Source organism: Canis aureus, chromosome 9 (assembly GCF_053574225.1).
Source record: "Canis aureus isolate CA01 chromosome 9, VMU_Caureus_v.1.0, whole genome shotgun sequence".
Taxonomy (NCBI): domain Eukaryota; kingdom Metazoa; phylum Chordata; class Mammalia; order Carnivora; family Canidae; genus Canis; species Canis aureus.
Window position 1 is genome coordinate 50796426 of NC_135619.1, and position 24994 is coordinate 50821419.

Consider the following 24994-nt stretch of genomic DNA (forward strand, 5'->3'; position numbering starts at 1 on the left):
AGATTCGCAGGTTCAAGTGATTCCTGGCTAAGAAACACAAGCAGAATTGTCCCATTCCCCAGTGGATTCAGATGAAGATTGGTAATAAAGTCAGGTACAATTCCAAGAAGAGATATTAAAGAGAATCAAGCTGGGTATATAAAGAATCACCCATAAGATGGTACACATATTTATTTATGCTGTATGGAGGTCACCTGTTCATCCATATCACTCTGTAAACATCATCACTACCTGAACAACTGGATTTGTTTTATTGGGAACATGATTTTTTTTTTCTGTTTCTAGGCTTCTATACTAGTAGGTTGGTTCAGTAATAAATGTGTATTATATATTTTTTAAGATTTTATTTTTATTTTTATTTTTATTTTTATTTTATTTTTTGGGGGGATAGATTTTATTTTTAATTAAAAAAATATTTTGGGCAGCCCTGGTGGCTCAGCGGTTTAGCACCACCTTTGGCCCACGGGGAGCCTGATGTAGGACTCTATCCCAGGACCCCAGGATCATGACCTGAGCTGAAGGCAGATGCTCAACCACTGAGCCACCCGGGCATCCCAGGTGCTTTGCTTTCCTTGACCCCACAGTGTCCCCACCTGCAGTATCTGGCACAGAGTGGGGACACAGTAACTACTTGTTGAAGATGCCAATGAAGTTGCCATGCAAAGGTCCTGTGGCATAAGACAGAACACCCTCTCAGGGCCTCAGGGGTGTGGTCATTCCTACCATCTGAGACTGAAGGGAAAGACACACAGCCCAGGGACATACGGCAGGTTGATCACAGAGCAAGTCCTCTGGAGCTTGCTTTTCTCCATTGTTTCCCCACTGCCCATAGGGGAACACTGGGGAAAAGAAGGGGGTGACAGGAGTGGAATGTTTTTCTTTTCACCTGGGGGCTAAGGAAGGAGGGGTTCATGCAGAAGGAGGGAGGGCACAGCAAGTGTGGGCAGCGGAAGCCTGGTGGGTGGTGTTCTGCTGGGATAAGATCCACAGTGGAGCTCCATGGGGTCTGGGGGAGAGGGCTGACAGAGACAAGGCATTCCACAAGGTTTTCCGGAAAGCACTGCCAAAAGTGCATTCCTTCCTTCCCACTCCCGAGGCCCTCCAAGAAGAGTCCGAAGAGGACTGTTCCTTGGAGAACTAGGGGAAGGATATGGGCCCTGGTGTGCGAGGCAAGATGCTCTTAGCAGCCTTGGGCTCTGGGGATTAGCCAGCCTTCCCTTCAGTGGCCCTCCTCAACCCCTTCTTTTCTTCTCCTCCATTCTCAGTGAGGTGGGATAGTGGCTCAAGAATTCCTGGCGTGTGGGAACCCTGGGTGGCGCAGCGGTTTGGCGCCTGCCTTTGGCCCAGGGCGCGATCCTGGAGACCGGGGATCGAGTCCCACGTCCGGCTCCCGGTGCATGGAGCCTGCTTCTCCCTCTGCCTGTGTCTCTGCCTCTCTCTCTCTCTGTGTGACTATCATAAATAAATAAAAAAATCAAAAAAAAAAAAAAAAAAAGAATTCCTGGCGTGTCATTTGCCTCCCTATATTCAAGGTCCCTTCCTCTGCTTGAAGCTCTGATTCTATATTTGAGAAAACAAGAGGGGTTCTTGGTTGGCTCAGAGGGTAGAGCATGCAACTATTGATCTCAGGGACATGAGTTCGATCCCCATGTTGGGCCTAGAGCTTACTTCATGAAAGAAAGAGAGAAAGAAAACAAGAAAGCAGTGAATCTAGATTCTGCTTGGCCCTTGGTGGCTGCAAGCTCCTGGAAAGGTCACCTAACCTCACTGGGGTTCCTTCCTCACTCAGAATGCACAATGACACACATTTTTCAGGGTAGTTGGGAAGGTAGTTTCAGGTAGATGCATTGAGACAATGTCAAAAAAGCAAGAACTTAGTACATGTTATGATACATAAGTTAAATATGAATCGGTGTCTCTTGTTTTTTTTCTCCTGGCATCAGCCCCTTGACTAAACGAAGAAAGTGGAATGCCTGGTCCAACTGTCTGATGACAGGAGGGTGATAGAGGAGGGCCTCTGGGGCTCTCTGAGGACCCCCTCAGGAGAACAGGGCCAGCACCACAAAGTAGAAGGCTTACTCTCAAGGGGTAAGCCCTAAATACACAAGAGCCTTTAAAAAAGTGAAACATGTTCATGGGTGACAGATTCATAATGGGATTATTGATTCAAACACACATCCTTTCCCTTCCTTGCATTCCTCCCCCCTCCGCCCTCCAAAAATTGTTGCTGATGGCTGGGGTAGTGACTTGGAGAGGCGACTAGCAGGGAAGCATGACTTGGCTGCAGCTGGTGCTAAAAATGACCAGCATTGCGGCAAAGGAGGAAGGTGGCTTCCTCCCTCACCCAGATCTCTCTCTTTAAGCCTCAGTGTCTTATTTGTCATGAAAGGTACAGAACACCTGGCCTGTCAGAGAAGTTGAGTGGACGTAGAGTGGTAAGGTGTCTGGCACCCATTAGTAATAATAGTAAGAGCCGTGAAGTACTGAGTGTCCAGGGTCAGGTACATGCTAAGTGCTTTAAAAATATCACCTCCTGCAGTCATTGGCCCAAAATCCATGAAAGCTGGAACCAGATCAGTCCCTATATATTGCCAGTCCCTAGTACAATATTCTCCTGCATGATGATAATAGTAGCCAACACTCACAAGAACCTTATTCGTACACTCATGGTATAGCTTTATGCACATTTCTAATCTTCCTGACAATTCTAAGGGGTAGGTACCACCATTATCCCCATTTTATGGATGAGGAAACTGAGGCACAGAAGGCAGCAAGAGGTTGGGTAACTTTCCCGCTTTCCCAAGATCACTAAGTAGGTGATAGAGCAGTCTGGCTCTAGAGTCCATGTCCTTGACCATAGTTCTAACTCAGGGGGTCAGGCAGTGCTCCCAAATCCAGTACCAGGCTGTTTTATAGAAAAAGCAACCAAAGCTAAGACAGAATTTAATGGTTGGCTCAAAGCCACAGAGCTGTTAGGTGGCAGACCCAGGATTTGGATCCAGTGTGACCTAGCTAAATGTCTCCCAAAGGGTACATTTCACTCCCCCCACCTCCAACCCCCAAATTCAGAGACAGCCCATACCCCCACCAGGAGTCTGTCCGCAGTTCCAGTCTGAGGCTGAGATTGGCTTCAGGCTGATGCTGGGTCCTCCCTCTACCAGCAGTCTCTGGAAAGGAGTCTCTCAGAGGGCCTGAGGGCTGCCCCCATCTCCAACCTCCTTGGTCAAGATGGTAACTACCTCCCTGGAGTAGTTACTTGGGGCAGGGAATTGGCAACTTCAGATATGGGGTTTGGTCAAGAGATTTTTCATCCTCATCTCCTGGCAAGAGCCGAGTTTCCATCACGTCGCTCTTGTTTTTCATCACTTACAACCTTGCCCATTGGCTGGCATCTGGCTCATCCTGGATGTCCCGTGATAAGAAAGCAACATGAAAGATACCATTAATAGCATCCCCATTCATCCCTCCAGGATAGGCTGGCATGGAGAGAAGGCCAAGAAAAGGATGAAGTCAAAATAGAACAGCTTTGGACACCAGACTCATTTGAGGTTGAATCTGGCCTCTGCCCCTTACTAGCTAGGTCACTTGCCTAACCTCTGGGCATCTAAGTTTCCATATCCATAAAATGGGGATAGAAATTCTTACCTGAAAGGCAAAGTCATTGCTCTGCACAACTCCAGGGGACCACATGGAACCCAACTCCATAGAATACAAGGTGAAGGATGCCTCAAGATTATATATCCTTGGGACACCTGGGTGGCTCAGCGGTTTGGCACCTGCCTTCAGCCCAGGGCGTGATCCTGGAAAGCCAGGATCGAGTCCCACATCAAGTTCCCTGCATGGAGCCTGCTTCTTTCTCTCTGCCTGTGTCTCTGCCTCTCTCTCTGCATCTCTCATGAATAAATAAATAAAATCTTTTTAAAAAAAGATTGTACATCCTTGAGTATGCACCTTGCAAGGAAGAATGGCTATGCCATGTGTGTCAACTATACTCAAGAAAGAAAGAAAAAAAGGAAGGAAGGAAGGAAGGAAGGAAGGAAGGAAGGAAGGAAGGAAGGAAGGGAGGGAGGGAGGGAGGGAGGGAGGGAGGAAGGAAGGAAGGAAGGAAGGGAGGAAGGAAGGAAGGAAGGAAGAAGGAAGGAAGGTACAGGATGCCTGGGTGACTCAGTCGGTTAGGCATCTACCTTCAGCTCAGGTAATGATCCCAGTGTCCTGGGATCCAGCCCCTCATGGGGCTCCCCGTTCAGCAGGGCGTCTGCTTCTCCCTCTGCCTCTGCCCCTCCTCCTGCTTGTACTCTTGCTCTCTCTCCCTGTCAAATAAATAAATAAAATCTTAAAAAAAAAAAAAAAAAAAAAAAACAAGAAAAGCTATGTCAACTTCCATATGCAGAACAAAGATGCCAACAGCAATTCTTGTGAGAACAGAGATTCTTGCCACATAAAGGGGCTGAGCGACATCGGAGCACAGGGGGAATGGTATTTTTATGGGACAAGGAGGCAGCCCTTGGAGTGAACAGCACTCCTCTCCCAGACACCTCCTGCGCTAAGAAATCCCCTGGCTAGTTCCAGCTCTTATGTGGATCAGATCGGAGTAGAGGCCTACCTCATAACAGCCCTGACAGCAAGGCATTGGGCTTCCATACCCTAGGGGGTCTCCTCTCACCTCTCGGTTTGGCCTCATGGCAACCACAAGAGGTACTAGACACCTTGGCGGCAGGCTGGGTGAGGAGGTTTCGATTTATTTGGGGGGTTGCAGCTGACTAACCAGGAAATCTTGAATGGACTCTCTCCCCCAGCCTGGTGTTCCAGTCTTGGCTTAAAGCAACCGACTCTGTCTTCATCTTGCCTCATAGGGTGACTTTAATTCAAGGAATATTTAAAGCAAGCAATTTGACCAACTTTATTTGTGAACCAAGGGAATAAAGTCTACTCCTTTTAAGAAGGCAAGCAAGCAAGCAAAATTGATTTAAAACCTATTGTATATTAGGGACAGTAGAGAGGGGAATGCCAAAGTAAATGAAACAGTCCCTAGCCCCAAGAATGTCACAGAAGAATTAGCTGAACTGGTGGAATGCTGGGACTCAGAGGTTCATAGCAGGTGTGCGTCTGTGTGTGTGTGTGTGTGTGTGTGTAGAATCACCTTCACTTGACGTTTGGGCCCAAGGGGATCATGCTCTCCGCAGAGCTCTCATGCAGGAAACCAGTGGCTCTAATGCCCACTTTGGGAATTCAGACGTTTCTCTCGCCACTTTTCAACTGGCCCAGTTGGCTGTAATTCTGCAACTTCTAAGGCAGGAGTTAGTCAAGGGACAGGAGCTCACCTTTTAATTGCCTCTGATGCCCTCTTTCCAGCCCGCTCTTCACATCAGCAATCCCATCCTCTTCATTCCATCTGCTCAGTGAACTCTGAGGCAGAGCAGACCCCTTGCGTGTCCATCTGATTCACAGCCAGACCTCGAGCTCCCAGCTCAGAGCTGGGAAGGTAGGTGCTCAATGTGCATTAGTTGAACGATGGATGGAAGGATACATGAAGTCCTTCCATGGAAGTGGGCACACTCATACTCATGCTCACTCTAGGAAGATGTTCAAATGCCCATGGTTTTTCTCCAAAAGAAATCACCAGTGTTCTTCTCTCCTGCCAGGGACCCCTACTCCTGACCCCTTTATCATGTGTGTCTTCGTTGGGCCAATATTTACTGAGTAGTTCTTCTGAACTAGGCACTTCATCCTGGGCTGCAAGGCAAGCGTGGACCTCTTCCCACCCGCACATCTCCCTCTTCACACTGTGACCCCCTCTTTTCTCCCACTGCCACCACACACCCTGTCCAGGGCACTTGTCCCCTTCCTTGTTCTGCCTTTTACATGAGGATCCCATATTTGGGCTTCTTTGACCCTGTCAATCTGCACTGGACATAAGGGAGGGAGGAGGACTCTCACTCTCTAGAATCTGCCCTCAGCCCATCCTCCCAGCCCACCCCAGGGACATGCCCCGGCCAGGCTCTGCCCAGAATCCCAAGCCACCCAGCCTCCTGGAACAGCCCTGAACCTTGCTGTCTCATTTCAGGGACCCTGGGGTCCCTGCCCATGGGCGTCGTGCCGAGTCCACCGGGTGCCCGGCCCCCCGCGCCCTGGCCCCTCGGCGCTGCCTGCGGCGGGAGCTGCCAGCTTTTTGGAATTCCTAATGCTCCTGGCCCCGGTGATTGGCTGCTCAGCTCTGACCCCACTTGGGCTGCCGCCTGGTTGGATAAAAAGGGAATCTCCTTGGGGCTCCAGAGCATTAGACACCGGAGGGGGCACCTGGGACCAACTTCGGGAAGCGGGGAGCCCGGCGGGGGGGTGGGGGGAGCAAAAGACCTGCGGCCTCAGCCCCTCCAAAGAGCCGGGAGATGACGGGGAAAGCGGGGGAAGCGCTGAGCAAGCCCAAATCCGAGACAGTGGCCAAGAGTACCTCGGGGGGCGCCCCGGCCAGGTGCACAGGGTTCGGCATCCAGGAGATCCTGGGTTTGAACAAGGAGCCCCCCAGCTCCCACCCGCGGGCTGCCCTCGACGGCCTGGCCCCCGGGCACCTGCTGGCGGCGCGCTCGGTGCTCAGCCCCGCGGGAGTGGGCGGCATGGGGCTGCTGGGGCCCGGGGGGCTCCCCGGCTTCTACGCGCAGCCCACCTTCCTGGAAGTGCTGTCCGACCCGCAGAGCGTCCACTTGCAGCCGCTGGGCAGAGCGTCGGGGCCGCTGGACACCAGCCAGACGGCCAGCTCGGGTAGGTGAGGGCGAGGCTGCCAGGCTGCCGGCCGCGGGCGAGAGCCGGAAGCCCCACGCCGTCGGCTTTCGCGGCACCCCGAGGCCTCCTCCCCGCGCAAAAGTTCGCTCCAGGCCCGGGGGGCGCAGCTCCGGGCCCGGGGCCCGCGCCGGGGGCGGGGGCGGGGGCGGGCAGGTCTCGGCCCCGGCGTTTCCGGCCTCCGCGCTGGTCTCGGGTCCCCGCGTGGGGCCCGACTCTGCGGCGGCGCCGGGTTGGGCCCCCCGGAACGCCGGCTGGGGTGTCGGAGCCCGCGGCGCGGACGGGGGCCCCCAGCTCGCTGCTCCGCTGCGGCCCCGGCCTCCCGAGGACCCGCGCTCCGGGAGCCGATTCTGTTCCGGGGGCGGGCGGCCCAGGAGCCGGGTGCCCGCCTCGGCCCCAGCCCTGGTACCCCGAGTCGTCGTTTCTGCCCCTTTTCCTCCGTTCCACAACGCCCACGTTGGCCAGCTGGGCTTTCTTTCACCCCCACGAGCTTGGACACCCTGGCCTGGGCGGCGGCGGGAGCGGCCACCCTCCGGTTCCACCTGAACGCCACCATCCATCGGAAGCCGGCGCCGGCGGGCTCGGGGTGGGGGCTCCCCGCCCCCCACGACCCCGCCGCGCCCTCCCTGGACCGCTCTCCCGGCCGCCCGTGCGTCCCCGCCGGCTCGGCCTCCGGCTCCTGCTCGCGCTCGGCGGCTCCCCCGATTTTTCGTTATCTTTGTAGTTATTTATTTTCCTTTGGAGGGGCAACGAAAAGTGGCGCGTCGCAGGCTCTCCAGCCTCGAGCGGGGGCTCATTCTTCAGGCAACGAAAAACGGGCTGTGCCCGGGGAGACCCCAGCGCCTCCCAGCGCCTCCCAGCGCCTCCCAGCGCCCAGCTCCCCGCGCCCCAGCTCCGCTCCTCGGGGCCGGCTTGCGGGCGCGGGGCTCCGGGGCTGCGGGCACAGGGCAGGGCGCAGCGCCCACATCACCGCCCTGGGGCCCTGGGAGCCCGAGGCTGCCGCGCTCCGCCGCCGCCCCTGCCCCGAGCACACTGGGGCCTTTGCCTCTCTTACAACGAAATCTGTACCAAATCTCCGGATTCGGGCGGCGGCGTGGTAGAGCCAGCCGGCGCTAAGGGATGGGGCCGACCTCCCGGAGGGCAGCCCCGGCCGGCAGAGCAGGTCCCCGCGGCTCCCGGGGGCGGCCCGGGTGGGGCCCTCGCGGGCTTCGGGCGCTGCCGAGCGCGCCCCGCTTTCTGCCGCATGTGCCTCCGCTCGCTTTTCAGATTCTGAAGATGTTTCCTCCAGCGACCGAAAAATGTCCAAATCGGCTTTAAACCAGACCAAGAAACGGAAGAAGCGGCGACACAGGTAAGGCCCCCGCGGCGCTTTTCCTTGTTCCCTCTCCTGCTCGGCGGCTCCCTGCCAGATCCCGTCTGGGGGTCGGGGGGCTCGAACCGCATCCCGCCGGCTCCTAGGTTGCAAGTCCCGGGCTGCGCTGCGCCAGGGCGCGGAGGCCGAACGCTATCTGGGACGTCCGCCCGGGCCCCCGGCGTCCAGCCACACCCCGGCCCGGGCTTCTTCCTTCTGCGGGAGAACCGAGAGGCCGAACCAGGGCCGACCCCGCGCCAGGGAGGGGCCGCGGCCCCAGGTTGGAGCCTGGCTTCAGCCTTCGGAGAGCCGCCGCGCGGAGTGGCCCCCACCTCCCGCGCCGGCGGGCCCCTCTGCCTCCTGTCCCGGGCGGGTCCGCGCCCGCCGGCCCTGTCCGCCCCGCCACGCACCCCCATCCTTCTGCTCCCACCGTTCCAAACACCTTGAGGGTGCTCTATCTCCGCTGATGGGAATCTTTCGTTAGGCTTCTGCTCTTTTGTGATCCTGAGAGGGTCTGCTCCCTTCCGTGAGCCTCAGTTTCCTTGTCTGTAAAATGGGGAGGGAACCTGTGTGGTGGATTGGATGACCCCACCGGCCCCAGGGAGTCGAGTCGAGCTGACTGCGTCGGGGTACCGGCTACAGAGAGAATTTTTTTAAAAAATATATATGTCCTCAGACATTCCTGGCACAACTTTAAAATCCGATAGGTGCTGAAAGATACATCCTGAAAAGTAACCCCACGTCGACCCCTCATTCCCTTCCCATTGACACCATCGCTACTAGTTCCTTATAGACATTTAGGGTGGTGGTGGGGGGGGGGGGGGGTATTGTTAAAGGAAAGAAGCAAGAACCGAAAATCTGCCTGTCTTTCTGCGAGTGCTGCTTCCAGGCTCCATCCCTGTGCTCATCCTCCAGTCTGTTTCCCCAAATCTCTCTCTGCACCCCAGTCCTGGTGGGGTGTCCACGAGGTTCCTGCTGGTGCCTGGGACATTTCTCCCCTGGGGAGCGGTCCCGGCTACCCCATCCTCTTCTCCCCAATTTGTTCTCAGCCTCTTCGCACCAGTTTCTCCAGGTACTTTTCTGCATTTGCCTCTTAGCTAGCCCCTGCAAACTCCACTATTGGCTCCCACCTTTTAAAATGGCTCTTCCTGTCCTCTCAGGCCCCAGTAGGTTCAGGCTGGAATAAGGGTGAACTTTGACTTGGTTTCTCAGTGACCTCCTTTACTCGTTCCCTTTAGGCAGCGTTTTTTTGTTGTTGTTGTGTTTAGCTCTGTTTTATTTTAAACGGAAACATGGATCCTGGGTCATTTTTCACATTCATTCATCCAACAAATATTCATTACAACATCTTTTGTGCACCCATTTCATGCTGGTCCCAGCATGGGTAATCCTGTCAGCTTCCCCCCACACCACACCCCCAGCAGCGGCAGGGATGGGGACCATGGGGGGGAGGACAGCTCAGAGTCGGGGCTGAACAGCTTCTGTGTTGGTGCAGAAATGGGAAAAGAGGTTCACAGAGAAAGGAGAGTCCTGGAGAAAACATCCCCTGGGCGCCCGACCAGTGTTTCTGCTCCAGGATATCTCCTTGTGTGGCACCTGGAGCTGGCTGACCCATAGCCCATTCTCTCTGCGTAAGGCTCCTGACCCTGTCCTCCTCTGACGCCCTCCCCATCGAGGAGATGTTTGGGAGCTTTGGAGCTTCTCAGTGAGACAGTGCAACTTGCCACCTGCCCTAGGTTTCAGGCAATTTCTGGTGCCTGAAGGGAGCAGATTATTAGAGACAGAAGGGCTACTGATGGCCGGTACGGCTTTTAATTAGTTAAAGGAAAAAATTGTTTTTTTCCTGAGCTTTTCTTATTTGGAGATTTCAGGTAAGAGCCCCTGGAGTCTGGTAATGACGGATGGGCATCTCTTCATCTCCCAGAAAGACGCTGGGTTTAGGGTTGGAGAGGGGAGTTGGGATAGAGCAGCAGCCTTGGCAGTCTCTCGGATTCTGCTCTTCTCTGTGCCGGGAAAGCTCAGCTCCTCTGCAGACAGGATGCAGTGGGCACCTGAAGAGTCTGGGGTTCCGCATTAAGCCAGAATCAGGGTTTGGATCACATTTTGGGGATGCAGGAGCCTCCTTGGAGAGCACATCAGTATCAACACGCAGATTAGCTCTGAGGATGGAATGAGGGGAAGTTTGGGGGATTTGAGATTTTTGTTTTGTTTTGTTTCAATGAGAGCGCTCCGGAGCAGAGGCTGGCACTTGAATGGTTCTAAATGACCTATCATCATCTCCCTTCTTTGGCTTTGGCCAAGCCGCAACACCCGTGTGCCTTAGTTTCCCTAGTTTTGAGACGACTTACATACTTTGATTGTTTATTTTGACAATCTGTTCAGGGGCCCTTCAGTAAGTGGCAAGAGCAAAATAGAATGCAGCATATCTTCAAAATTCTGAAGAATCCACTTTCTGTGTACATAAACATTCCATTCCCCCCTCCCAAGAGAATAGGAGAAACAATTTAGAATCAAACCAGTCATTTTCTATAAAGGGCAGAATCTTTCTTCCTCACTCATCCCGTGTGTCTTCCCTCAAGATCTTAAAGCCGACACCAGCACAGGGACCCAATGGGGCTTATTTACGCTTGTGCTCTTTCCTTGTGTTGGGCGAGGGTGAGAACAAGGGCATCAATGAAGGATTCTGACCTCCTGCGCTGGTCCCAGGGTCAGGCAAAGAACGTACCATTCTCAAAGGTACCAGCGGCTCAGGCAAAGAATGTGCCATTTTTACAAGCTGGGTTTGTGGATGGGGATTACATTGCCCATTGACTTGATAAGGGTACAGGATAAAGGTCACCTGGAAGGAAATTAAGGTCTGAAGAGAGAAGAATCTGAGCCTGTCTGCAGATATTTATGGTTTACGGGGGGGGGGGGGGGGGGGGGGGGGGCTGTGAAGCCCCTGATATGGGAGGTGAAATTCTGTGTTGGAGCACACTCGTTTGCACATTGTCCTAGGGCTAAAGGATGTAGCTTTTACCAGATTCTTAAAACAGATTAGGACCCAAATAGGTCAATGTAAACTGCTCTTTGGGGAGTGGGGGCTGTGTAGGTAGGCTCTCTCACACCTGAATGGAACTCCCCCCTGAATGGAATGCCCCTGGATGAGTGGCTGAGCCTCGGTGTGAGATTGTTGGAAGGTGTTCCTTATCTTCTGAACACAGGACGTGGAGAGGGGACCTGAGGGCAGCTCTAAGGAGCTGGTAGGTCTGGGTGGTGGCAGGGGAAAGGCCCATGAGGAGGGCAAGGTGTTGGGGGCTGTGAGGAGGTGGGAGATTCCATTCTCAGTTGTATAAACACCGGGGTTGTGGTTGCAATGGACCTTCTGGTGGGTCTTTGAACGTGGGTGTCATTGAAAAGATCAGCCACTCTCTGTGAAAGGAAACTAGGAAGGTCCCAGTGGACCCGAGGTATTTATTTATCTGGTGAGTCCCTCACTCCATGCTTGGGAGGAGGAAGAAGGGCTTTCTATACTTTTCTAAAATTTCTGTCTCAACACCCTTTCCCCTGAATCACTTCTAGAAAGAGTCTCAGTATGAAATGTCCCCGAGGGCTAAAATAATGTCCTCCCAAGAAGGGCAGTGTGGATCCTCAGTCTTGAATGAAGAAGAGTCTAGAAGGGTGAAGCTTTGAGTGTATGTAAACATATGTGAGCATGAGTGTGAGTGGTGTGTGTGTGTGTGTGTGTGTGCGTGTGTGAGGGAGTTTGTGTCTGATTGTACTGAGCTAGCCTGTATTTGGGGTCTGTCCAGGAGGCGTAGAGGAGGGCCATTCTATCCTCTCTGGAACAGTCTCTTTCAGTTTCTGTGTCCTGAGTGTCTGGTTTTGCTCCCCCTAGGACAATCTTTACTTCCTACCAGCTAGAGGAGCTGGAGAAGGCATTCAATGAGGCCCACTACCCAGATGTCTATGCCCGGGAGATGCTGGCCATGAAAACGGAGCTGCCTGAAGACAGGATACAGGTAACGGAGCCCCCAGTCCCTCTCTCTCTTTCCACACTCTCTGAGGCGGTGACCGCCCCGGCTCCCAGACACCCATGATACCATCTCCCACCCCCTGCCATGGATTCTTCTGAAGAGCAATTCGTTTAAGCTGATAGGTATTTTTAAGCTGATAGATATTTGCTGAACACCTACCATGTGAGGTGGGCACCGTGGCTGGGGTGGGGGGCAAGGGTGGACAAGAGACTTAGATGACATGACCTGGCCTGCTGTCCCAGACAGTAGCTTCCCAAGGAGTACGTCAGGCAGACTGTGAAGGGGCCTGTGGTAGGACAGAGAGTCTGAGTGAGGCATGGGCTTTCGAGGAGGCCTCTGTTGTGGCAGGTATCTCTTAGGGACAGCTAAACATCTGCTCCAAGGCCAGACATGAGGAGAAGAGGAGAGTGGCTTCTAACCCTGCCCCTATTCTGTTTCCCTTCCTTTCACTCCCCTGACCCATGAAGAAACGGCTGCCCCCCTCCCCTTCTGTCTACTTCCCATCTCCATCCACCTGAAACTCCTTCCTCTCACAATCAAACAGCTGGCCAGGTCCTGAGCTCCTACTTGGGCTGGCCTGAGATGTGACTGAGGACACCTGAGATGTGACTGGGGACACATGCTCATTAAGCCCTCCTCCTCTCCTACGGAGTTGTTGATTTTTAGGTTTTCTTGGGTTTTGACTTAAGATTTTATTTTTTAGTAATCTCTACACCCAACATGGGGCTTGAACTTACAACCCCCAGATCAAGAGTCACATGTTCCATGGACTGAGCTAGCCAGGCTCCCGTCTCCTAGAGACTTCTGAGGCATAACCAACCACTGCTCTGGACTGGGATGTTCTCAGTGATGCTGGGCGCAGGGCTCCCTTTCATCAGCAGCAAGACATTTCCAAGGCCAGAACCCCTCTTACTAGGCAGGAATGGATCTGCTTAATGGTTTCTCTGGGAGAAGATGAAGTCTAATGATTTTCTAGGCAGGGCCTCCACGAGGCAGAAGAAGCGAGTGGGGTAGGAGGATCATTTCCAGAAGATTTTGGTTTGCCTTAACTGGATAACACTCTTAAGCAAAAACTGCTCCCATCAGTGGAAGGGTCCAGAGCAGTTCACAGCTAAGGCTGGGAGAAATGAAGGGGAAGGGAGCTCCCCTCACTTCCTGAAACCCCTCCCAGTCAAGAACCCTTGGAGGTGGGGTGTGTGTTGCAGGGAGAAGGAGCCAAATAAGTTGTAGGTTGCTTTGTGTTCCCTCACTGGACACCAGAGAGTTGAATATGAGACATGAGCTACTTTTCCAGAAAAGTCTTCCTCTCCCCTGGAAATCTATTTGGAATTTCAGCCAATGGCTTTAGACATTGACACTAACAATAAGCTCAATTATTCATAAGTAGATTATCTGTTTGGTGCATTATCCATGGTGGCCTGGTTCCCCCATCCCCCCACCCAATTGGGTTCCAGTGGGGTAAGCCTGGGTGTTGATTCTGAATCTGTGTGTGTGTGTGTGTGTGTGTGTGTGTGTAAGACAAAACCCAATCCAGTCAATGTGTAGTGGTAACCCTCATCTGGCCTTTGCTAGCACAAAGTTGGTTATTTCAAGTGGCGGTGTGGGGTGGAGGCCTTAAAAAACTCTCCTGCTAAAAAAAAAAAACTAAAACAAAAAAAAAACTCTCCTGCTGGTAGGCCTCACCCTTGCACTACTGAATAGTAGGAACAGCTGCCTCTTGCAGTGAGTTGTCCTAAAATCTGTTTGGCCCTGGTGGTGGTGGGTAGGAGTGCCCAAAGGATTCCTGAGAAGGCTCTTGCTCAGTTGTTCCTGCATTGCCAGTAGGCAGATGCTAGGCTTCTTCAAGTTGCTTAGGGAGGGGGGGTGGGCACCTGTTGGGTGGTGTCTGAAGCCACGGGAACCAGGGAGGAGGGGCAAAGGTGTAGAGGAAGTTTGACTGCTCTGGGGCTGTGAGGATGGTAGGTCTGGGAGAACAGATACGAGAATCTCTGAGTCTTTTTTTTTTTTTTTTTTTTTTTTTTTTTGAGAATCTCTGAGTCTTTGAGCACCACATGGTTCTTTGGCTAAATGCTGCCTCCAGAAGGTGTATGTGAGCTGTCAAATAGCCTTGCCCCAGGCAGTCCGGGGAAAAGTCTTAGTATACATCAGTGATGACCACAGCTGTCATTTACAGAGCAGTTTCCACGTGCCAGGGGTGTTCTGAATACATGACATGCACAGGAGAGGCAAGGAGGTATAGTGGTTAGGGACACTGTTTCAGAGCCAGACACACCCTGGCTGCACCATGCCCAGCTGAGTGACTGAACAAGTGACTTCCCCTTGCAGAGCCCCCGATTCCTCATCTGTAAGATGGGGATGGTGGTGACACCCGCCTCTGGTGCAGATGCCACGAGCCATGTGTAAGGTGTTCTGAGTGATGCCTAGCAAGTGCCCCGCGCTCACTCTATTAGCACTGATCTCATTTTTTTTTTAGATTTTATTTATTTATTCCGAGAGATACAGAGAGAGAGGCAGAGACACAGGCAGAGGGAGAAGCAGGCCCCATGCAGGGAGCCCGACGTGGGACTCGATCCTGGGACTCCAGGATCATGCCCTGGGCCAAAGGCGGGCACTAAACCACTGAGCCACCCAGGGATCCCAAGCACTGATCTCATTAAGTCCTGGTGACAACGGTGGAGGAAGCGGAAGCACAGCAACTGGCCGAAGGCCACACAGCTAGAAAGTGGGGTCACGGGGCTCTAACCCAGGTCTGCGTCCAAAGCCCACACGTTCACCAACTGCCTCTTGAGTCTGAAGCCTGTGTTCTGACTTGAAGCTGGGAGCGGGGGGCAGAGATGGTTGGAGGTCAGGTGGGGGGACCTGTATCAAACCTTCTTTATAAAAATAACTGATATTTATTAATTACCAGGCATTGTTCTAAAAAAAAAAAAAAAGGCCTCAAAAACTCATAAAAAGTTATCTTTTGAATGAGCAAATTCTTGTACATAAGTTCATGGTTTGTATACTCAGACTTGTGCTGTTTGAGTCTGCCTCTTTTAAAGGGACTCCTGCCCAAGGATAGGGAATGATATTTGAAGGGATTCTATTCCAGAAGTTAGAAGATATGCCTTGACAGGAGAAAGTTACAGTGCATCTCAGCCCGGGACATTCATGAGCATCACAGGGCAGCTTTTGAAAACACCCAAGTGGAGGGGCGGGGCACGCCCAGCCACTCTGACTTAATTGCTTTGGTGTGGAGCCTTTGGCATCTGTATGTTTTTAAAGTTCTCCAGTGACTATGTGCAGCCAGTGTAAAAACGCTGGGCCAGAAGCTCTGGAAAGGAATTTCTGCATTTGACAGGGGTTAATATGAGTGGAAGGAAGTGGAGTTTGGGGAGACTGGTCGAGATGACCTGTCTGGTGTGCAGGGAAGGATGCTTCCTGGGCTCCTGGGAAATGTGGGCAAAGCTGCCCCCTACTGGACGACAGAGGCTACAGCAAGGCCCAGCTTCCCTGAGCCTGAAGCTGGGACAGGAAAGGAGATGCTGAAATATGGTGTCAGGAATGCTGAGCGCATGTGGAGTGTTAAGTCATTAAATCACCGCCGCGATGAGCTCAGATTAATCAGCTTCCAGCCCGAGGAGAGAAAGGAAGCTGGGTGAATGTGATGGGACAAGCCACATGGCTGACAGAGCCAGGCCTGATGGTAGGAGGCAAGATCTGAAGGCAGGGCCTGGAGAGGCAAGGGACCAGAATGTGCAAAGAGCATCCATCCTACAAGATGTTGCCTTTAGAGTGGCAATCCTGGGAAGACCAGAGAGGGTATCCTGGGAGACTTCTGAGGGAAGAAGCCCTGGGTCTGGTGTCCTCTGGAGATGCAAAGATGGGAGCCTGCAGGGCAGGAGCTATGTGATGACAAGAGAGGCTGTGGGCACAACCACAGCTGCTCATGCTGGCCACCCACACCGTGAAAGAAATTGCTGATAGGGTTTGCTCCAAGTGTGCCCTGTAGCAGAAGAGCACCTGTAGCAAGTACCCCTCTCCAGGCCTAGTCTATCCTTGGAGGCACAATATTTCGGGACCCTCTCTGCCAGCTGTGGAGGCTCCTGCCAGACCAGCTGTTGATGGCCAGAGGCATCCTACTGGGCTTTCTGAGAGCTGCTAGGGCACCACCTCTGAAGGGAAATGCAGAAACCCAGACTCTTTCCCACATTGGAAGATCTTGCCTGGAGTGCCAAACCTGGTGACTTTTGGGGTATCACTCAGAGCCCTGAAGTGGAAGGCAGGGCTCTGGTCCTCACTGTGGCCTTCACACAGGTTCTGCAGAAGAGTTCAAGACCTAACTGTCACCTGAGAGGAGCAGTCTCTTCTAGAAAGTGGGCAGCCAGGAAAGTGAAGGAGCAAGGGACTGAAGGGATATTTGGGGCTTGCTGGAACCAAGAGGCCAGGTAGGGTGAAGGGCCTAAGCTTAGAAGGAATCTCAAAGGTGGGAGATGGGAGGACCTGGTTTTATGCATTGAGCATTTGCTAGAAAGCAAAGCCTCACCTTATTGCACGTTTATCCACAGAATTCATCCAGCAGCAGGCCAATGTTTTTTAGTTCTTATTACATGCCAGGCACTACTGTATTGAATTTTTGTAACAAACCTTCAAGGAGGTGGTATTACAGGACAGATGAGGAACCCAAAGGTCGAAAGGTTAAGAGATGCACCCCAGATCACCAAGACAGTTGGAGGCAGAGCAAGGATCTCCAACCTATAGGCCTTCCAGCTCCTGATCACCGCCAGCTTGCAGAGAGCATTGGGCACTGCCTGGGTATTCTCTTGGATTTAAATCTCAAGGGTCTGGAATGCATTAGAAATGTGCTGAGCGGGTGCCTCTGTTTGGCCTTGTGGATGTCTAGAGGGGAAACAGGCTATCATACAGTCTCGCTGCGGGGCCTGTGGAGGAGGCCAGAGCGGCAAGTAATGCTGTTGATTAACCAGCCCTCTGGGCAGACTCCCACTGGTTTTCTGTACCTCCCCTGAAATAATAACACATAGCATTTTTTGAACACCTTTTATGTGATAAGCATGGGTTTTAGGAACTTTCACTTATTTCATTAACCCTCAAAACAACTGTAAAAAATAGGTATTAATAGGTAATATTTTGTGTTTGAAGAGACTGAGACTGAGAGAAGACAAGTAACTTGCCCAAGATCACGCAGCAATTTATCAGAGCTGGGAATTCTAGTTCAGGACCATCTGACTTCAATGCTTCTTGTAAACTGTCAAGTTCTATACACATGCTGGTTGTTCCTAGGGAGGGAAGAGAAAGGCAGATATGAAGAGTTGTTAGGGTTAATGCTAATTCCTTGTCCACCTCCCTCCAAGGCACCAAGCCATAGTTTCCCTGCCAACCGTCCTAAAAAGAAATTGTTTTGGCTGTCCAGGTCTCCTCCATAAATTGGAGTAGCATCTGGTCTTCGCAGAGAGCCAGGCATTCCAGGAGCCCATAACCGAGGGTCCGGATGACTCCAGGTTTGAGCAACCAGCTGGCACCAACTCCCCTGGGAATGTCTGTGGGCAAAGTCTGTTCTGCAGACCAGTTATTCATTTGCCAAAATTAGGAGACCCAGGAAAATGGTTCTGTTCATAGCTCCAGAGATCATCTGAATCCCAAATCTGCACCCCCTTCTTTAGTGTTCCAGTAAAATATGTGGTTTTCATGTGAGAGCCCTACCCTCCACCCAAGGAAGCCAGGGCAGTGCATCTTCCCAGGCATCCACACTGGGGTGGATGGTGCATCTCCGCCCTCCTAGCACACAATCCCTTCTCCAGAATCCATAAATCCAAATCATGCTGAAAACACAGTTCTCTCCTAAGTGAGTCATTAGAACTCGCTAATGGCAAAAACCAGGCCTGACTTTATGCTCTTTATTTATCCCTTTCAGTGTGACTATGCATATGTTTTGCTGCAGAAATCAAAACGAATGAGTTTGATGATGGGTGTGCTGCTGCTGCAGAGTGTCATGTAATGTGGTATATGCATCACATCTTCTTTCTAAAATCCTAAACATTGTGAAGTCAGGTCCCATGGGTTCACGTTAAGGGGCTGTGGTTTTATAATGCGCTGTATTCAGGCAGGAAGGTCATCTCCTGACCAGGGAGCAGATGTCTTACTTAGATTCATAATGAAGGCCTTCCCAACCCTCTGTGGTCACACTTGGTGCCTGGTGTTCCACCACCAAGGGCTTCATTCTTCTGTATTCTCTGAAAGGCGCATGAAACCGGAAGTCCCTTATACTTTTATGTGGATCAGTCCTTTTAGATTTCTCCTCTGTGGGAGAAGGCAGCTTGAGACAAGTGGGTATTTATGGAGGGCCACCAAGTGCTACTGGAAGGAAGATGGGACAGGACAGAGGTCACAGACACACCTCAGGCACTGGGTTGGGCAGACAGTCGGGCAGAGAGCCTGCGGGACTGACAGGTGGCGCTGGGGAGGATCTAAACAGCGTAGAGCCAGGCCGGGATGATGGGCGAGTTAACCCCAGGCTCACGTTGCGCATCGCCTCCGCTCTGAAGCCCACGAAGCTCAGCCATCTAGTGGCTTTCAAATTGCATAAACCCTTTCCATGGCAGGGGTCACCCCTGGCGGTCTGGGTCCGGACCTCGGGGAAAGGCCCTGCGCCGTGGCTCCGCAGCAATCCAGGAGGGCCCGAGCAGGAACGGCAGGTGCCAAGCCCGGCGGGGGGTAGAGGGGGGAGGTCAAGGCGCAGCTCGCTGCAGGGGGCGCCACCCAGGGTGGACCACTCCATCGTTTTCTAATGGGGGGGGGTGGCGAGGCCCGGGGCTTCTGGAGCCGCATATCTCCCATTTTTGTGGGTTCCTAGTGATTTACAAACGGAGGAATTTCACAACAGGGCTGCACACATTTAGGTCCCTTTAAAGGTGTGCGTGCACCGCGCGCTCTTTCCGCAGCCGCGCAGCGCGTGTCTGGGACCCCACCCCCCCCCCGCCCGGGCCCTTGGAGGGTCGCGGGGAGGCGAGGCGGGGCTGCCGGGGCGCCCTCTGCTGGAAGTGTCCGGCCGCGCTCAGCCGCAGACTCGGGGCCGCCTGGGGCCGTCTGGGGCGCTCACGGCGCCACGTAGCGGCGGCGGCGAGAACGGCGGGGGCGCGCGGATCCGAACCCCCGCCCGGGCCTCCCGGCGGCCGAGGCAGCAAAGGGTTAAACTGTCAGCGGCGCGATGTTAAACAGGTGTCAAAGGCGCCCCATATATCTGCAGATTGAAATCAAATTCTTTGCCGTATAAAAAGATAAATTACCCAGGCGCTGCCGCGCGTCCCACTCATCACGCCAGCGCCAGACGGCAAGCAATTTTTTTTTTTAATGTGCTAACGACCTAATCAAGCAATCAAGTCGGAGAAGATTGCAGAGTGACCCGGGCAGCCATCTGCCGGCGAGCCCCGCATTCATTTCCCGCGCCCCCGCGCAGGGTGGGGGCCGGGGAGGGAGCTGCCGGGGGGAAGAGGGGAAAAAATCCTAAACAAATTAACACCCAATTTTCCCCGTCTAATTAGTTAAATGAGAAGTGTTTGGGGTCCCCCGGGGCGGGGGAGCGGCTCGCGGCGCGGCTCGCGCTGCCTCCCCAGCATTAATTAGTGCGGGTCAATGCCGCGGCTCCCGAGAGAGCAGCCGCTTTAATTTCCCGTGATATTTCAGTGCCTGAGGCCCATCGATTCAAACAGAAATTAACTTATTTTTCAATCAGCCCAGGGCTGCCCCTGGGGGTGACTCTTCTTTTGCCGCCTCCTGAATAGAGCTGGAGCAATTTTTCATCAAAAGCTGAAACCTCCGCCTCGGGGGGCGGGGGAGGGGCCCAGAGGGAAGGGGGCGGGGGACCCGGCCGAGGCGAGGGAATGGAAATCGCAGAGGAAACTAATAGATTTTCCCCGAACCCGCCTCTGTCCTCCCCCTCCTCCCCGCACTCCGCGGGGCGCCTTGGGCGGCTTGCCATTCCGGGGTCGGGCCCCGAGGGGCTGTGCGGGGCAGGAGGGGGCCGCTGGTCGGGCCTGGGGTCCTTCCAGCGCCCACTGGTTTCTCGGGGGCCTTTCACCTGCTCGAGGGCCGGCGCAGCTGTGCCCGGCGCTGGCTCCTGTCAGCTGCCGAAGTCTCAGGAAAGCTGCTTTGGGAGACCAAGACATCTCCCTTCCCCCAAGCATGGCAGGGACCGCTCCAAGCGCGGGGCTGCATCGCTGCTGACACCCCCAGGGTGCCCCATGCCCTGCACCGGTCAGCTCTGGGGCCAGAGAACCATTCTCTAGGGTATCCCCCACTGCGCCCTCCTAGGTCCCCATCCCCCTTTCTCCGCACACCAGGAGAATTTGGTCTTCCTTGTCTGACTGATGCCCAGCTCCTCCAAATGTCATTCTGGGTTAAGGCCAAAAGTGTGGAGAGCTGGTGAATGCAGCGCACTGTGGCATAGCAGGGCTCAGCCAGGACAGAGCGGGAAAGGAGAGTGACTCAGGCCTCCTGGGAGTCTCCCCAGCGGGCTTCCTGATAACCTGGATAAAATGCCCTTGTGCTGCCTGAGTCCAAACTCACCTGGCCTCCAGACCGCTCCTGCCTCTGGAGTTCTGGTGGAGAGGAAGCCCTGAACAAGATGCATGGCTAGTCTAGCCCCTGGAAGGAACTCGTCCCTCTGGGAGTCAGAAAAGAGATTCTGTTTATACGCTGGAGGTGTGACCACTTGCAAGAGAGCTACCAGGGTGGGGCTTCTCAGCTGCAAACTGAGGACCATGCTGGGCACTGCCTTCTGAAAGACCCTGTCCCATCACCCTAGAACTGTTATGATTTCAAAAAGAAAAAGAAAAAAAGGACCAATTTCACCCATTTTAAATTTTTATTTATTTATTTATTTATTTATTTATTTATTTATTTATTTATTTGACACAGAGAGAGGCAGAGAAGCAGGCTCCCCTCAGGGTGCCTGATGTGGGACTTGATCCCAGGACCCCAGGATCATGCCCTGAGCCAAAGGCAGACACACTCAACCACTGAGCCACCCAGGCACCCCTCATTCATCATATCCTTACAGGACTGGGTGTCCTCAGTCTGGACACGCCGAGCCTGGAGGAACCCCAGGGGTACCATGGGGTGGGTGAGCTTTGGCCAGGGCGCCCCGCTGGAGAAGCTAGCAGTCACAAGGGGACGCAGCTGCCAGCTATTCAATGGGTGGGGAGGGCAGCCCTGGTGGCTTAGCGGCTTGGCAGTTTAGCGCCGCCTTCAGCCCGGGGCTGATCCTGGAGACCTGGGATCGCGCCCCACGTCGGGCTCCCTGTATGGAGCCTGCTTCTCCCTCTGCCTGTGTCTCTGCCTCTCTGTGTGTCTCTCATGAATAAATAAAGAAAATCTTAAAAAAAAAAAAAGGGGGGGTGGGGACCTTCACAGGGGACCCGCTGGGGTAAGGGCCTGGCCTCAGAGCCTCTCAGAACACCCCTGCCCTGTTCCTCCTCATTTGCAGGTCTGGTTCCAGAACCGTAGAGCCAAGTGGAGGAAACGGGAGAAGTGCTGGGGCCGGAGCAGCGTCATGGCGGAGTACGGGCTCTACGGGGCCATGGTGCGGCACTCTATCCCCCTGCCAGAGTCCATCCTCAAGTCCGCCAAGGATGGCATCATGGACTCCTGTGCCCCGTGGCTGCTGGGTAAGAGCCCGCGCCCTCCTTGGGGCCCTGTCCCCGTGGTGAGGAGAGCGGGCTCCCTGGCGGAGGAGCAGGGAGTCCTGGCCGCAACAGCCTAGCAGGACAGAGGCGCTCCAGAGCGGGCCTCCCCGTCTCCCTTGGGAGGCTGAGGGCAGGCGGGGCCCAGGGCTGCCCCCACCACTGGGTGACTAGGACTCTCCTCCCTGCCAGGTCCCTGACTGTGGCTTCTTTTGTCCTGTGAGAAGGGTGTGGCTGTTGCTCCAGGGTCTGAGGTGGGCTTGTGGTGAATGAAACAGCTCCTCCTCGGGGTTGAGGGGACCCTAGGTCCCTCTGGTCACCATTCTGGCTTTGCCCAAAGTGACTTCTTCCCCCTGAAATCTCTCCACCTGCCATCTTCCCCCCACCTGCCCTCAAGGCCTCTGTGTGGCAGCAGCACCACCGGCTTAGCTTGGGGTTCCCAGATGCAGAATCCCAGGAGGGAGGGATGGGGGAGCAAGTGGTACGCTTGGGAAGGGACAGAGGGACAGGACGGGCTGCCCAGCGGCCAGGTGCGGGGGGGGGGGGGGACCTGACTTGAAGAGCCCCTGCAGGCCTGGCGCCCAGCTGCTGGTCTGCGGCCCACCCCCGGCCACCCTCCCGCTGCCCCGGCCCCGGCCCCTGGGACTCGCGTGACTGCGGTGTGTGAAGTAAGGCTTTCTGCTCGTCCTTAATTCTGGCCTCTCTCTATCTTTGCCGTTTTCAGTTCAAGATGGCTTTCCCAGGCGCTTTTCTAAACCCGAATACCAACAATTCTTTTTAGGGATGCACAAAAAGTCGCTGGAGGCAGCAGCGGAGTCGGGGAGGAAGGCCGAGGTGGAGCGCCAGGCCCTGCCCAAACTCGACAAGATGGAGCCGGAGGAGCGGGGCCCCGACCCTCCAGCGGCCATGTCCCAGGAGGAACTGAGAGAGAACAGCATTGCGGCGCTCCGAGCCAGAGCTCAGGAGCACAGCACCAAAGTGCTGGGGACTGTGTCCGGGCCCGACAGCCTGGCCCGGAATGCCGAGGAGCCGGAGGAGGAGGAGGCCATGGACGAAGACAGGCCAGCGGAAAAGCTGAGTCCACCGCAGCTTGAGGACATGGCTTAGGTCAGGGGCACGCAGACACCGAGCTCCCAGGACTCGCCTCGGGCCTGTGGTGTTGGGAGGTGTTCTCTGAGGCAGGGCTGGGGCCGGGGCCTGGCCTCTGCCTCGCTCCCCCGCGCCCCGGGCCCTCCACGCCCCCCGGGGCTGACTTCAGCACAACTCAGCTCTGGCCGAGGTTTGGGGCCGCGCTGAGACACCCCATCTAGTCTTGACCTCTCCAGCATCCTCCTCATCCCAAGGCCCTGCCTCAGCAGCTTTCTTGTCGTCCTAAACCACCCCTCATGCCACTTTCACTCAAGCCCTTGGCGCCTCTCACTGTCCACATCTGCCCCTTGCTCTCTGTTCTCTTGCTTGAAAGAGCCTCCCCTCCCCAGCTCTACGCACACACCCCCCGCCCCCATGGCTTCTGCTCTGCCCAGACCCAAAGCCCACAGCTGCAAACTGGCAGGGACTGCGGATTTGCACTCTAGTACCAGTGTCCTGAGTACCCCCCCCCCAGTCTTCAGCAAAACTGTGCGCCCCCCACCCAGCCTGTTCCTTCCCGAGGGCCTGGGTCTGGGTCTCCACAGGGTGGATAAACTGCCCTGCAGGCCCAGGCACAACCTCTGCTCCACCCCATCGACAGGGCTCAGATTCCAGGTAAACTTGGAAGGTGTCATCCTGAGCCCCTCGGCCTCCCTCCATTTCATGCCTTCCATGGTCACCCTCAGGAACCTGCCTACCCTACCTTCCCCCCCAGTATGGGTGCCAGCACCGCCATGTACAGTACCTGTAGAGTCCAGGGCCTGTGCCCTGCAGCCAGAGGGCACCTGTCACAAATGCTGTGGTCATGGCATTGCTGGGGAGGCCAAACTCTTACCCAGAGCCCTTGGGCCTGCATTCTGAAGCATCCTGCCCGCCCCCTACCCCTGGATATGCTACCTGTGACCCTGATCTGCTATGCAAGACACCCTTCTAGAGCTTCTTGCAGTTTATCGATGTGCATGTGTCCTGCCTTGGAGCAACCCAATCCAGCTGTAAAATGAATGAATAGGAAGCCACAGATCTTGACTCAACTTGATCCAGGCCATCCCTGGGAGGCCAAGCCTGGAGTGGGCCTGGGGCTATTATAGGCATCAAGGAGTGGTCACAAGAAGGGCACAAGAAAGGACTCAAAGGAGAGCAAGGCAGAAGCCAGAGTTAGACCCAAACTAAGCAACTGGCACACACACCTGGCAGGTGTATGCTGTGGCGTCTGCCCACTAGAATAGGATGGACACAGTGACCGTGTAGGCATAGGGGACTGGGGGCTTCTTCCTGTCTGCTGATGGGAGGCACTGTCCACCGGGTGGCCTCTCTGCAGCTGCCCCTGCCACCCCCAGGCCAGGCATATGTCTCCCTCACCCCCTTGACGTTTCCCTCTACCATCCCTCCCACCTTTGCAGGGAATACCTCGCAAGAGAAAGGCCTGAGACAGTGAGTTTGGATTTTAATTCTGTATCAAAAGTTGATTTCTTCCTCATTCTGTTCACGGAATTCCCCGCCCCCTTCTTGTCTCTGTCTCCTTTGGTTTGAAGTGTTAGGCTGTAGCCCCCAGTGTGTAAATATGTACATAGAGTGGGAAGAAAGAGACTTGATATTGAGGTGTTTGAAATATGGAACTGTAATAACTTCTAGGTATTCTAAACCTGTGATTTCTGTGCCATTTTCTGTAAAGATACAAGTGAGAATAAAATTGATGTACAAACATCAGGGGAGGGATCCAAGAATCCTCCGTGGGTGAGGATGGTGTATGTATGGGTAGCATAAAAAGTAAACCCATGGAGATGTTTTTAAGTCAAAATGACCAGATTTGGCTTTTGAAATTACTCCAACTGTAAAGACATTGTGGCCTTTCTCCCCTGAGCTGACCAATGACATTTGTCACTTGGATATGGGACCCTCCTCCATTGTAGACACAACTGAATTATCCCAGCCATTGAGCCCCTAAGTTATTACCAACAACTCCCTCCTGTTGCCCGACACGACACAACGGATCAGTTAACCTTTCCCTCTGGTACTTAACTTATGCATTCACAACCCTATTCCCATCA

The 24994-nt window shown here is 54.2% G+C and overlaps 1 protein-coding gene across 2 annotated transcripts; it reads left to right on the forward strand.

Annotated features, from left to right (window-relative positions):
• Positions 1–6386: 6386 nt before the first annotated feature.
• On the forward strand, positions 6387–24744 carry VSX2 (visual system homeobox 2). Of its 2 annotated transcripts, none has more exons than XM_077909973.1 (5): positions 6387–6756; positions 8041–8125; positions 12003–12126; positions 21623–21803; positions 22543–24744. In XM_077909973.1, exons 1-5 carry the CDS (start codon positions 6387–6389, stop codon positions 22923–22925), a joined length of 1143 nt encoding a protein of 380 aa, XP_077766099.1. In that variant the 3' UTR covers positions 22926–24744. The 2 variants fall into 2 exon arrangements, with proteins under 2 accessions (XP_077766099.1, XP_077766100.1); XM_077909974.1 differs by having other exon boundaries at positions 22600–24744.
• The last annotated feature ends 250 nt before the right edge of the window (positions 24745–24994 follow it).

Coding starts and splice junctions, on each gene's coding strand:
- VSX2 (XM_077909973.1), top strand. CDS start 6,387: ATGACGGGGAAAGCGGGGGAAGCGCTGAGCAAGCCCAAATCCGAGACA. Junction 6,757..8,040: donor CAGCCAGACGGCCAGCTCGG/GTAGGTGAGGGC, acceptor CTCGCTTTTCAG/ATTCTGAAGATGTTTCCTCC. Junction 12,127..21,622: donor TGCCTGAAGACAGGATACAG/GTAACGGAGCCC, acceptor CCTCATTTGCAG/GTCTGGTTCCAGAACCGTAG.